General features: G+C 58.0%; 3 protein-coding genes across 3 annotated transcripts; 2 read left to right on the top strand and 1 right to left on the bottom strand.

Moving 5' to 3' along the window:
* The first annotated feature begins 440 nt into the window (after positions 1-440).
* BJ171DRAFT_63665 (uncharacterized protein) lies at positions 441-2,138 on the top strand. The gene is made up of 2 exons (XM_053115721.1): positions 441-499; positions 696-2,138. The coding sequence occupies exon 2, from the start codon at positions 822-824 to the stop codon at positions 1,956-1,958; it is 1,137 nt and encodes a 378-aa protein (XP_052967704.1). The 5' UTR covers positions 441-499; positions 696-821; the 3' UTR covers positions 1,959-2,138.
* Positions 2,139-3,860: 1,722 nt separating this feature from the next.
* Positions 3,861-5,336, bottom strand: BJ171DRAFT_500975 (kinase binding protein CGI-121-domain-containing protein). Its single transcript, XM_053110626.1, has 6 exons — positions 5,285-5,336; positions 4,925-5,202; positions 4,673-4,795; positions 4,414-4,497; positions 4,204-4,293; positions 3,861-4,102 (listed from the first exon to the last, which is right to left on the bottom strand). Exons 2-6 carry the CDS (start codon positions 5,147-5,149, stop codon positions 4,022-4,024), a joined length of 603 nt encoding a protein of 200 aa, XP_052967703.1. The 5' UTR covers positions 5,150-5,202; positions 5,285-5,336; the 3' UTR covers positions 3,861-4,021.
* A 123-nt stretch (positions 5,337-5,459) lies between these two features.
* Positions 5,460-12,188, top strand: BJ171DRAFT_500972 (SIT4 phosphatase-associated protein-domain-containing protein). The gene is made up of 17 exons (XM_053110625.1): positions 5,460-5,786; positions 6,293-6,370; positions 6,861-7,047; positions 7,222-7,356; positions 7,621-7,686; positions 7,783-7,922; positions 8,023-8,139; positions 8,223-8,412; positions 8,544-8,834; positions 8,948-9,169; positions 9,395-9,459; positions 9,581-9,693; positions 9,846-10,138; positions 11,032-11,132; positions 11,290-11,338; positions 11,448-11,630; positions 11,804-12,188. Exons 1-17 carry the CDS (start codon positions 5,644-5,646, stop codon positions 11,978-11,980), a joined length of 2,550 nt encoding a protein of 849 aa, XP_052967702.1. The 5' UTR covers positions 5,460-5,643; the 3' UTR covers positions 11,981-12,188.
* Positions 12,189-12,193: the final 5 nt, after the last annotated feature.

Below are 12,193 nucleotides of genomic sequence, written 5' to 3'. Positions count from 1 at the left end.
TATATCATTAGCACATCATCATTAACACTGCCATTAACACATTTGTCATTCGCAGATCCCACTCGCACTCGCAGGCGCACCCGCCCCTTGCCGTGCGAGTCTGCGGCATCATGTGGCCGCCCCTTGTTGCGCCGTCGAGCGCCTTGCTGTCGCGGGCAAGGCGGGTCAGTGGGCTCCACGGGCGAGCACCCGTTGCACCTGCGGGGTCGGCCCTTGTGCGCGCTGCCCGCTTGCTGCCCGCTTGCTGCCCACTCGCGGCCGTGCGGGGCCACCCACCCGCCCGCACGCTGTGGCCGCCCATTGCGCTGCAGGACCAACCGCGGCCTGCCATTCGTTCCACGGCCGAGCCCCTCGCCGCCCCCGCTGTCGCTCGCAACCCCCCCCGCTCGATTTATATTCTTGCACCACGCCGCCCGGCAACCCCCCAAGTGCCTTTTTCTCTTCGGCTCTGACGGTCGTCTGGTGGGCTGCTTTCCGCTTCGTCTCTCTCCCGTGAGCAGTGAGTCTTGTCCTGGATTGTCCTGGGTTGTCCTGGATTGTCCTGGATTGTCTTGGGTTGTCTTGGGTTGTCTTGGGTTGTCCTGGACTGCTACTTCCCCTGCATCGTTGTGCTCTACACCTTTCTGTCAGTGTCTCCCCACCAACGCCCCAACCGCTAACATTTCAATCCCTCAACGCTTCGATTCGACTGCCAGATATCTCGCCTGCCCGCCCCTTCTTCCCAAGAGAAAGACACCCTCATCTGCGCTGTACACTCCTGCAGCAACCAACACCACCTCCCCCCCACTGGCATTCACCCCCCCCTGTCTCTGTCTGCCAAGATGATGCGCATCCAAGATATCGTCAACACCGATCCTACCCCTTCGACTCTGCAGCCTTTGAACGACCAGACTGTGTCTCAGGACGATTCGATGGCCACCCCGTCGCAATCGTCGCTCCTTGGCCAGCACCACCATCACCACCATCACCATCATCATCACCATTACACCCCCGATGCTCCCGTCTCCGCTACGCCCCAGTCACATGGATTCCCGCATCAGCTCAACCTCAGCCCCAACAGACGACCCTCGCTGCCGCTGCCAAGCTACTTTGCTTCCAACCGCTCGATCTCTGCGACTGTGGACGAACCGATCCGTCCGATGCTGCCTCCGCTGCAGCAGCTTCCCCCTCTGAACCAGCTCCCGTCGTTCCAGCAGCTCCAGTCTCTCAGCCACGGTACCCATCAGGGTGCCCATCAGGATGCTCACAAGTCGTCCGACGCATCTGCTGCCTCGTCCTTCCACGCCCACGATGGCGCCTGCTGCTCTGCCGACCACATGAGCTCGCCTGTGCCGCATGCAGCTCACTCTCGTCAATCCCCCATGTCAATCAACTCGCCCGCCCTTTCGAGTCGATCGATCCCGTACCAAAGCCCCCACGGCCAGTCGCACTACCTCGAGAGACGAAAGAGCAGCGCTGTCTCGATCGACCTCGCCTCTATCAACGACATGGACATGGATGCCTGCTACGGCTCGCCGCAGACCCTCAACTCACCCACCTCTGCCAATCAGACCTCGGCTGGCGCAACCACGGCCTCGGGGGCTTCCAACTTCATCTGCAACGTCTGCGGTGCCAAGTTTGAGCGTCGCCACAACCTCACCAACCACCTCATCAGCCACTCCTCCGAGCGACCCTACTCGTGCTCCATTTGCTCCATCTCCTTCCGCCGCCCGCAGGAGCTGCGTCGCCACACAAAGTCGCTCCACGGCGGCCCCGATGACAAGCGCTGGGTCTGCCCCGGATGTCAGTCGCCCTTTGCCCGAGCGGACGGGCTGCGAAAGCACCTACTCTCCGGCAAGGCCGTCTTGATCAACTGCGTTGACCCCAAGGATCCTCTGCGTACCCCCGATGCCATCTTCAAAATCGCCCACGAAGCCAAGCTGCGAGACGAGGGCAAACCTTTGCCCCGAAAGCTCTGAGCGGTCGACCCCGGCTGGCTTTTCCCGTCGTCTCCAGAGAAGGCCCTCACCAGCCCCGCCGACTGTTGATGGCTCTGGCTCTGGCTCTGGCTCTGGCTCTGGCTCTGGCTCTGGCTCTGGCCATACCACGGCTAGACACGGCGACGGTGTGAAACCCTTCCCGACGGCAAGCACAGCCTCGCCATTGCCGCTCGCTCCTCTCATCGAACCAGTTTTGTTTGGCTACGTCTTGATGACAACGGCACGCATCGTATCATTGTCCCTCCCCCCTGCTATACATAGCACGTCCATCGCAGTCCTGCCCTCGACAACCTCCCTCCTTGTATCCTCGACTGATCTCATTGTTTGGCCTGTTTATGCATGTACCTTTTACATCCTGGCACTGAGGGCCGTCGAGAGGGACTCTCATGTACCCAGTTAACAGTTCTCGTCGGTTGCTGCTTTGTCGACTCCCCCCCCCCTCTGCTTTTCTCGTCTCTCCGTCAACATATACTCGTCGCTGTTGTTATCCTTTTTTTTTCTCTCCTCTTTTCCTTTTCTTAGCTGCTGGTCGTCTTTAATGGGCTTTCTCGTCGAGGTTGTGGCTTTTGTCTCGTCTCCTTATCCATCCCTCTTAGGACGCTGTGTGATTTTGATTGCATAGCTTGATCCGTTTCTCTCTCTCTCTCTTGCCCCCACAAAACGGGTTGTTTTCCTCGTTTCTTCCTGCCTTACCAACTCTCCTATGTGCCACTCAAGTTCTGATTCTGGAAAACCCCCCTCGTTATTGTTCAAAACAGTCAGGCGAAACTCCCCCCCCCAGAAAATCAATAGGAAACCCCAACCCCCCCCCAAAAGCACCCCGCGGATGTTTCTCCTCCCTCGTATCAATGCACCCTCATCGCGGAAACGTCCTCCCCGAGCTTTTGCGCGTTGTAATACAAACTGCCTGGTTTATGTTATGAGACCCGTGGCTCCTGAATCGGTCGTGTGCCCGCTGACCATGTCTGCGTTGGCCTCGGCTCCTCCGCAGGTGCTGGTGATGATGCTGGTGCTGGTCTGGTGCACAATCTTGGCAGCAGAGTTTGCAGCAGAGATCGTCATGGCTGTGGTCAGCGGTGCAGACTGAGCAGAACGTGTTTGGCGCCGCATTGCGTGCTTGCGGCGACGACCAGCAGCCAGCAACTGCCTCTCTGCCAGGCTCGCCCTCGGCGGTGCATCCGCACAGGCTGCGGCTCGACACAAGGGCGAGACCAATGGCTCGCATTCGCGCTGTCCGGCTGAGCGGTCGCTCGTTATCGGCCGAGCGTGGGAACGGGACTCTGCCGCGGCAACGATGAACGGGCCAGCAAGGCCGCTCCGCACGAGCGGTTTGTCGCTCGGGAGGACAAGTGATGCCGGTATCCGTCCGCGGCGTGCCTCCCTTGCAGTGGGGAGGGGCAAAGGAAGCGTTGCCCAGCGTGAGCGTCGCCTGGCCTGCTGGTCTGTCGGGTGCAGAGGCAGTGTGCCCAGATAGCAACGGCGCAAGGAAAAGCCGTGAGCGCCCTTGCTGCACCTCCCCAAGGATCAAGTGTGCGCGTTGCATGGTTGCTCATGTGGCCGCGCCGTCGCGCCGTGTCCCTGGCCGGTCTCGCACATGATCGCGCTCCGCGAGGTACAAGGCTGGGGGGTCGCGCCTCAGAGACCGTGTCGCACGAGCGGGGCGGTGACTGTGGCAGTGGCTGTGGCTGTGGCAGGACAGGCGCGTGACTTGGCGTGGGTTGGTCCTGGCAACGCTCTCGTCTCCAGGCTCAAAGGCATCACCCCTCTGGTCGCCTCCCGTCCACGCCAAGGACCATGTGTGCCAAGGACCATGTGTGCCAGGGTTCGCGGGCGTTCCTGGTTGCCATCACGCTGCTCGCTTCGGGCCGCTCTGTCTCAAGACATGGGCCAACGACTTGATAGTTCCATTCATGACAGCAACGTGCAGCGGCCACCTCCGTCCGCCGCAGAGCGAGTCTCAGACGGGCGCGGACACCTGCTGTGGTTTTGTCTCAAAGCCCGTTCTGCGCTGGTCGTGCCTCGTCCACCCTGCCCTCGGATCGTCACTGGTATCCCTTCAGCGCCATCGAGCTTGTGACCAGCGATAGTCGCTCTGCTGCATTGCTCGATCCGAGCTTGTAGATCTGGCGGAATGAGCGAATGCATACAGGGGCTCTCAGTTCACACATCCTGGCAGATCCAGGCCTGCTTTTCGGGGAGCAATCGTGCGCGGGCTGCACTTTACCTTCTCAACCGCCTGCAGGTCCACCAGTTCGGCGTGGCGACTCAGCGGCACAAGTTCTCCTTGCACGAGCGACTGGATCTTGGCCAATCCCTTCGAGAATAGGACCGCCAAGCATGCTGTTCAGACTTGGAGCAAAGCCTTCTCTATGGCAGCTCGCCGTCCGGCGAATCCACAAGAGAGCGACGCCGATCCGGATGCACACAGCCATACCTCTGCCGATGGCTCTCCGATGAAAACTACAAATATGGCATTGGTCTTGTCCGAGACTCCAAAGAACTTGAGCGATTCGGTAATCTGCGTCCCGAAACAGGAGCGCCGAGCAGAGGCGACGGCTACGGGTGAGTCCGCTGGCTCGCCGGTCCTGGCCGGCCTTGCATATTCGTCCGTGAAGCTGCTGCATGTCGACATACGCCTCTGATGTGCAGTCGCACGTGGCCTCCTTCCCACCTTCCTTTCTCATTGTACATACACTCGTTCCTGGCGTAAAGTTGAATAGCAGTTCCGAATAGATCGATTTGGTTTTCATCTTGCCCTGAACTCGCGCGAGGATGGCCTTCTGCGCCGCAAGCTGGATCAGCGACGGGTCCAGAACCTGCGCGATTGTTTGTGAGGAACCGAGGGAGGGGGATGGAGATGGAGAATGAGCTGCAGGGTCGTATTTCCTCGGCTTTCCCCCGGCTTTCCCCGGCTTTTCTCGGCTCTTCATCGAGGCGGCCCGAACCTTGCGAGCATCCAACATCGAGCATTGTGGAATCGTGTCAGGGCTCTTGATGATTGTGTTCTTGATCTGGGCGGGATTCTGGACCTTGACAAAGAGCGACACATGGATGGAGCATGGATCGACGCTGGCGTCCTGGTGGACAGCGACAGACGGATACGGATGGTCGCTGGGAGGAGGCACCAGAAATCCTGGGAGCGGCAGCGTGGTGGTGGTGGTGGTGGCCATGGCTTGCGCTGCTATTCAGTCGGATGGCGATGCCCGTGCTGCTGCTTGACCAACTATGCACCCAGATATGCAATCAATCAGATATGCAATCAATCAGATATGCAATCAATCAGATATGCAATCAATCAGATATACATCCAGCTGCTCTCCCCAATGTTCGGCCAGATCTGCGGTCGTCGTGCTGTGCGGCCAGCGGCGTCGGCGCTGTCCACCCCGCCAGATCGCACAGCCGGCCGCCTAATGAAATTAATAGTCCACCCACCAACCTCTCGCTCGCCGCTGTCTCGCCGCCGCTCTCGCCCCTCGCCGCTCCCTTGCCTTCCTGGGGCCGCCAGACGGCCGTCTGCCACCCGCTCGCTTGGGCATCCACATCACCCTGTCCTCCTTCCCAGGACGCAAGCACCCCTGCCCGATCGTGCTCTCCCCGCCTGCGACGGCCCTGTCTCTCCGTCTCCAAGACCCCTGGCCTCTCGCACCATTCTGCCGCGCCCCACATGTTCTGGCGATTTGGATTCCACAACGCTGCCTCGGCGATCGACACCCTGCTCGAGAAGGAAGGCGTCACCCTCGATGAGCTGATGGAGGAGGAGGAGCTCCTGCAGGAATGCAAGGCACACAACACCAAGCTTATCGATTTGTATGTTGCCGTGCCGATCGTCCTATCTCGCGCTGCTGCTGTTTCTGTTGCTGTTGCTCCCGCCGGTGCTGTCGATGCCGATATTGCCGCGTGGTGCTCGGCTGCCTGTTGACTCAGAACAGAAGGGCGTCTGCTGCCTGCACTCTGCTCCTGGGTTACGTGTATTTTCTCTTCTTGGCTCGTCTCCGGACCCAGGCATGGGCATCACATTCCTGCATAATGTGCTCGCCATGCATCCCGATATCGGTCGCATCTGCCACCCTTTCCCCCCTCTCGTGTGGCCCAGACCCTTGTCCGCTCGATGCTCTCCACCCATCACTGCTTGATCTCGTCCTCACCCTCCCCCCTCCACCTGTCCCGGGACCCACCCTGTCTTCATTCAGCGATCACACCCGGCATTTGGATCCCTTTGGCTTTGCCTGCCGGTGTGGACGATGGCCTTGGTTCTGAGCCATTCCTTTGCCGCGGAACTCACCCCATCCTCCTCTTCCTATCCCACCCGCCAGCCTTTGCAAACCCGAATCGCTCACAAAGCTCCTCGGATACATCGTCGATAACAATCTGGACGAAACAAAGGCATTCAAGTATCCGTCGTTCCGCCGTCGGCTCGTGCTCGCATGCCCCTCCCCTCTCGCTCAGTATCACGCTCGGCGGTTACTTCTGGGTCCTCGAATCGATCCTCGAATCGATCCTCGGGCGCGACAACCGGGGTCATTTAGCGATGGCACGGCTGCTCCTGTCTCCTGAGCCCTTGGCTTCGCGTCCCGTTGGATTATCTTGGTTCATCTATGCATCCGCCTTCACTCTTTGGCGTCGGCCGACAGAGCGCATTGGAAGCTTCTGGCTGGCCTCTGTCAGCTGTTGATTTCTATGCCAATCGTCCGGACCATGATCCACGAGTCCTGCAGCCAGATCCTTGTCGCCGAGCCATTCCGTCATTATTCACACATGCGCTCCCCCTCCTCCTACCACTGCTAGCTTATTGATCTTCTCGCTGTGCAGTTCTGTCGCGAATCTGCGATCGATCCCAGGCCAGCCTGTCCATTAACAGCAGTCTCCTCGTCCAAACCCTAGATATCCATATCTAGCAAGCGAAATTGTCAGCTGCGAAATCTTTTCGATCTGCGAAGGAATCATGTCCAATATTTCCCTGCTAAACCACTTCTGGTCCATACTCGAGGGGCCCGTGGGAATCAATCCTCTGCAGGCCAGCTACTTTTGCAAGGTCAACGGCGTGCTGCTGCAAAAGAAAACCGCCGAGGTGATTCTCCGTGCCGAGACGACGTTTCTGTCTCCAAGGATGCATCGCACTGCTTCACATCTCGACCTTTGTCGCCTCAAACCAGCCTCCCGCGTCCCGTCGCCTTCCGGGTGTCCTTGGCTGTGAACTCTCACACTCACCTACACATCCGTCGCACCTTGCCAACTCTACCAGTTTATCCAATTCGTCCGGAGCGTCCCAAACTTTGTAACAAATATCCTCCGGCACATTGGCTCGTCAGCGATCGCCGACCTGCTGCTCAAGCTGATTAGCGCTGCCGAGCTCCCAGAAGGCAACGGCATCGTCGAGGTAACCACAGCGCATTCACCGGAAATGGGCCCATCCTGATGTCTTGCTCCCCCCCCCAATGGAAGGCTGCTCCAAAGATCGACCACCCTGACCTATGGCTTGATCATGGTCTTTTGTTGCTCCTCATCTACGTTGTGGTTCATCGTATACATGCGCGACTTGCTTCCTGGCTCGCTCGCCTCCTCGGCCGCTGCGCCGATACATCGGAATGGGTATGCGGCTTCGTCTCTGACCAATCTTCGATCTGCGACGCAATCAATTCAGTGGCTCAATGCCCAAGGCCTTATTGCACATTTGGTCAGCCGCTTGGACCCAAACCTGGATCCCGAGGTAATGACTCGGCCGTGCAACTGCGGCACAAAATCCACCCCTATTCTCGTATGCTCGGCCAGGTCGCCCACTCACGTCTGCCCTCCTGGTCGTTAGATGCACAACACCGCCGCCCAAACTCTGCTCGATATTATCGCTGTGAGCTATCAGAGCAACATTGCCGACCCAACCGGCGGAGGCGACGCCATGCCCCAGAGCGATTTCCTTGGAAACTCGCTCGTAAACGAGCTCAAAAGGTATGTCCTCTACACGCCGTCTGCCATTGGCGAGCGGTTTGCATTGCACGGGTACAGACTTTAACTCTCCGTTCTCGTTATCTCGCCGTACGATCTACAGCAAGGAAATCGTTCTGGTCCTTGTAACCTACATGCTCGACACGGCTGCCCCCAATACATCCAGCTCGCTGACCAACGGCATCAACATCTTTATCGAGCTTATCCGGAGATACTGCAGGTATGGTTGCACATGTCCATCACACTGGTCCCATCCAAGCCTGCCTCGGCTCGCCCATGTCCTGACAAACACGTTTGCTCCAGCGATATCGAGCAAGCCGAGTACCAGCAGCATCAAATGCAGCTCCAGCAACAGAACCAGCAGCAACTTAGCACGACTGAGCCTTCGCCCGCGCGAATCCGGATGCTGGCCATCGACCTCAGCGACATGCTCTCGGTGCTGAGAGAGCGCCTGACCGACTTTGCCAAGCTCCTCGACCACCAATGGACGAGTGTAAGCACTCTCATCGCTCGAGCCCGTTTGTCCTGACCAAGCGCCGGCGACACTTGCACTTGACATGACTCCTTGCTATTTCTGCCTCCCGTCTGCTTTGCGCTGACAATGCCGGTCGCTGTGGTTTTCAGAGCCTTCCCACCGTCCGCGCCTCTGCGCAGCGTCTTGGCCCCGAGCGCCTAAAAACCTGCGAGCTGTTTGCCGAGATACTCCATCTGCAATACCTCTACACCTCCAGCCCATTGTTCGAGCGTCTCACCGAGAGCGGCTCGCTAAACCCCGCCGGATATCCCGGGCTGTCGCCGACCGCGGGTCTCGTGAACGGAGTAGATCCAATGCAAGTGTGCGACCAGACCATCGTGGACGAGCTCATCCGCATCACCGAAATCTTTTCTACATTCAACATTCTGCCGACCTGTCTGGTACGTTGGGGGAGAGGCGCATTTACACGTCTCGATGTGGCGATGCCGTTTGAGGAGGTGGGCGGACGAGAACAGCGTTGCCCGATGCTGACAGGAGGCTCTGTCGGACACAGAATCTGTTTTTCCAGCACGAATGGAACAACTTTTTGCACTCGGTTGTGTACGATATGATCGCCAAGGTTTTCAACACATACTCGTTCACGAGCTCGCTCTCTGCGCAGCGCGCCGCCATTATCCAGGGCACGGACGCTCCTCCCGCAGACTTTGTGCCAAACCCTGCCTTCGACGCCAAGATCGAGCGGGTTCAGACCACCGTGCGAAGGGCTGTGGTTTCGGTGAGTATTGGGGTGGTGCCCTCTTGGTGGGACTTGGCTCAGCCTCACCCGACGTGCTGTTCTTGTGCCTGTGCACCCATTCTTGATTCCGCAGAGAATCGAGTCCAGTAATCCATGGTGTCGAATCGCGCTTGGATTGCTCTGCTCTCGGGTTGATCCGTCGCCTTCCTGGCGGCCAGCGACTGATGCTGTGACTGACGATCCTTCTTTCGATTTCCTGCCCAGATCCTGCGCGACGGCGCCCTCACCAAGAGGATCACCGAGGCCCAACGGCGAAACGACGCCGGAGAGTAAGTCTGCAACTCGCAATGTGGCCTGTCCGGATGCCTGTTCCGTGGACCTCGTCAGTGGATGCTCCGTTATCGCCACAGTCCTCACTCACGCGCACATATTTGCCTGCATCGATCATAGGGAGCAACCTAAAGGCGTCCGGCTTGGCTACATGGGCCATTTGACCTACATTTCCGACGAGGTCAGCAAGCTGTTGGAGAAGTGTGGTCCTGAACTCATGGATGATATCAAAGGTCTGTTTGGTCGTGCCTCTGCCTTCCTCGACTGTGTATTCCGGAACAGGTGTCTCTATGTTCAAGTTATCGCTGGCGGCGCTTGTGTGCCGTTTGTGAAGATGACAATCACTGGCCTGACTCTCTGCCCTTGCTTTCCCTCTGCCACCAAGACACCATTGCTTCATCCGACTGGCAAGACTATGTGAACGGCATTCTCAAGGACACCAAGGAGCGAGACCGACAGCCTCTTGGCGGCGTCCGCCCTGCAAGCAACCCGTCGGCCATGCCGCCCATGTCAGGAGCCTTCGACGACGCAGATACCGGCGTCATAATCAACCGAAACGCGCCAAGCTACGCGATGAGTGGCATCACAGGGCTGAGTGATGATGAAGATGATGATATTGATGGAGTCGCGAATAGAGACCATAGGTATAGTGGGGAAGGGGAGGCCTCGAACGACCAGGTGAGGAAACTGGTGATGATGCAAGATGAATGGGCCGGCAGCAACTGGGACTAGCCGCCGCCTGGTTGCGCTCCATGACTCGCCCGTGCCACCTTTCATCTGCCGTTTTCGTATGGGCGTCTATCCATCTTCCTTTGTTGTTGTTGTCCCTCCACTCTTGGTGCTATGATGATGATTTGGTTTTCTCTGAGCTTTGGCATGTCTGTGGTTGCTTGGCCCTCCCATCCCCCCCTCCATTCACTGGATTCGGTTCGATGACGAGGACCCCACTGTTACTTGCGGTGCCACTCTTGTCCTCCCTCCTTCCTGGCTTTCGTTTGTGCTTGTCGGCAAGCCTTGTGTATTTCATACCGAGCGATATGAATGTATTGGCGTATGGCTCTTCCTTTGTAGTCATATTTATTAAAGCAACTTGGTTGTCAGAAGGCGTAGGAGAGCAGGACGAGCATTCATTCCTTTTCTCACCCGCGCTCCTTCCCATGCCAGAGTGTCTTTGCTGGTTACTCCTCCTTTCCTCTCCTCCCCTTTCCTCCTCTCTCCTTCGCCACGCCTTCCTATTTATTGTCAATTCTCCGTGGCCGCCTGGGTGTCGGTGTGCACGAATAAAAGTACTAATTTGACTTTTGACCTGCTTCCCCTTCTGCCTCCAACCCCTTCCTGCAAACGGCTCCCCCCCCCACTCTCACTGTAACTGCGGACGATACGATACGATACGATACGATACGATACGATACGATACGATACGATACGATACGATACGATACGATACGATGCGACCGACCGGACTCCAACTACCAACTTGCCCACAACTCGACATCGATACTATTCCGAACTGAATCAACCGACACCCTCCCCTTCTCTCGATTCGATCCCGCTCCTCCACAACCGACCAGTTCGCGCGCTACCTGTGCCAGCAAATCGTCAACGACTTGCCCGACCGGCTGCTCGGGGCTGAAAGCTCAGACGACGAAGAAGACGAGCAAGGCTGGATAGAGTATGATCAAAGCGTCGGGTGTTGGGCACTGCCGAGTGATGCGGGGGTGGCTGTGTCACTGCAACGGCCCCGAGCCACATTGCTTGATTGCCTCGGCCCAACATGTGTAGTGGGCTGACATTCGTATGGACACCCACGTTTCTTGCAATGATAACAGCGACCTGGACAACAAGAACTCTGCAATCTCACCAACATTCCAGATCTCGGTAAGCACCGTACCTGTCGCTTTGCAATAGCCATGAACATGCAATCACATTGACGCCGAGTCGACTGACGCAAAGCACTACTGCTGGCTCGCATTCGTGGAATGTTCAGGGACACTTGGCCGTGGAAACTCGAGTCCCGGGAGCACGCCAGGAAGGTGGAGACTCTGGCGAATTCGACGACGACGATGACGACGACGATGACGATGAAGATGAACAGCCCGCGACCGAGGAGCACCCAGACGCCACGCGTCTCTCCAAGATCTCGAGTGTCAGTGGCGGCGACAGTGGCGAGGTACGAGTTTTGAGTCTGACGACCCATTTCTGGGACAGCCAGCCGAAAGCCGCCGTGCTCTGCTGCCAGATGGACCAGCCACTTGCAAGACGAGTCCGTGGTGGACAACCCTCCCTGACGAGACAGACGACAGTGGAGCAAACTTACCGATATCGTGCGGTCTCTGTTTGCAGGAGTGGATCGAGCGGCCTATTGAGGATGCCCGTGGCAACGCTCCTTCGATCACTTATTCGGGGCCCGATGCATCCGGCGCCAAAGTATCGAGTCCACCGCCTCCGGCCCGGCCGCCCGTTAGCACTGGATGGGCCGACTTTTCCTCATTCGAAGCCCAGAGCAGCATTCACAAATGATCCTGCGGCGGTGCTCGCTTTTTGTGGGTGTCTGTCGATCACTGCAGCATCACTTCCCATCCGGGCAGACAGATCCTCGCTGCCCCTTGGTGCCGTGCCGCCTATGGGCGCGAACAGCCCCCCCATCGCTTTGGCATCTCCGCTGGCACACGATTGTCTCCGGCCCCTTTCTATTCCTAAACAGAAACTAGAGTACTGTAAAGGCAAATCAAA

This window comes from Polychytrium aggregatum (genome assembly GCF_025602895.1).
Source record: "Polychytrium aggregatum strain JEL109 chromosome Unknown BJ171scaffold_14, whole genome shotgun sequence".
Taxonomy (NCBI): Eukaryota; Fungi; Chytridiomycota; class Chytridiomycetes; order Polychytriales; genus Polychytrium; species Polychytrium aggregatum.
This window is presented reverse-complemented; position numbering and strand designations above follow the sequence as displayed.

What these genes read in the sequence shown, in the direction of transcription:
- BJ171DRAFT_63665 (XM_053115721.1), top strand. Translation starts at nt 822, where the DNA reads ATGATGCGCATCCAAGATATCGTCAACACCGATCCTACCCCTTCGACT.
- BJ171DRAFT_500975 (XM_053110626.1), bottom strand. Translation starts at nt 5,149, where the DNA reads ATGGCCACCACCACCACCACCACGCTGCCGCTCCCAGGATTTCTGGTG. An exon ending in ACTTTACGCCAGGAACGAGT is followed by an intron (nt 4,498 to 4,672) that starts GTATGTACAATG and finishes TTCGGGACGCAG; the next exon opens with ATTACCGAATCGCTCAAGTT. An exon ending in TCGGAGAGCCATCGGCAGAG is followed by an intron (nt 4,294 to 4,413) that starts GTATGGCTGTGT and finishes CTATTCTCGAAG; the next exon opens with GGATTGGCCAAGATCCAGTC.
- BJ171DRAFT_500972 (XM_053110625.1), top strand. Translation starts at nt 5,644, where the DNA reads ATGTTCTGGCGATTTGGATTCCACAACGCTGCCTCGGCGATCGACACC. An exon ending in ACCCAAACCTGGATCCCGAG is followed by an intron (nt 7,687 to 7,782) that starts GTAATGACTCGG and finishes CCTGGTCGTTAG; the next exon opens with ATGCACAACACCGCCGCCCA. An exon ending in ACTCATGGATGATATCAAAG is followed by an intron (nt 9,694 to 9,845) that starts GTCTGTTTGGTC and finishes TCTGCCACCAAG; the next exon opens with ACACCATTGCTTCATCCGAC.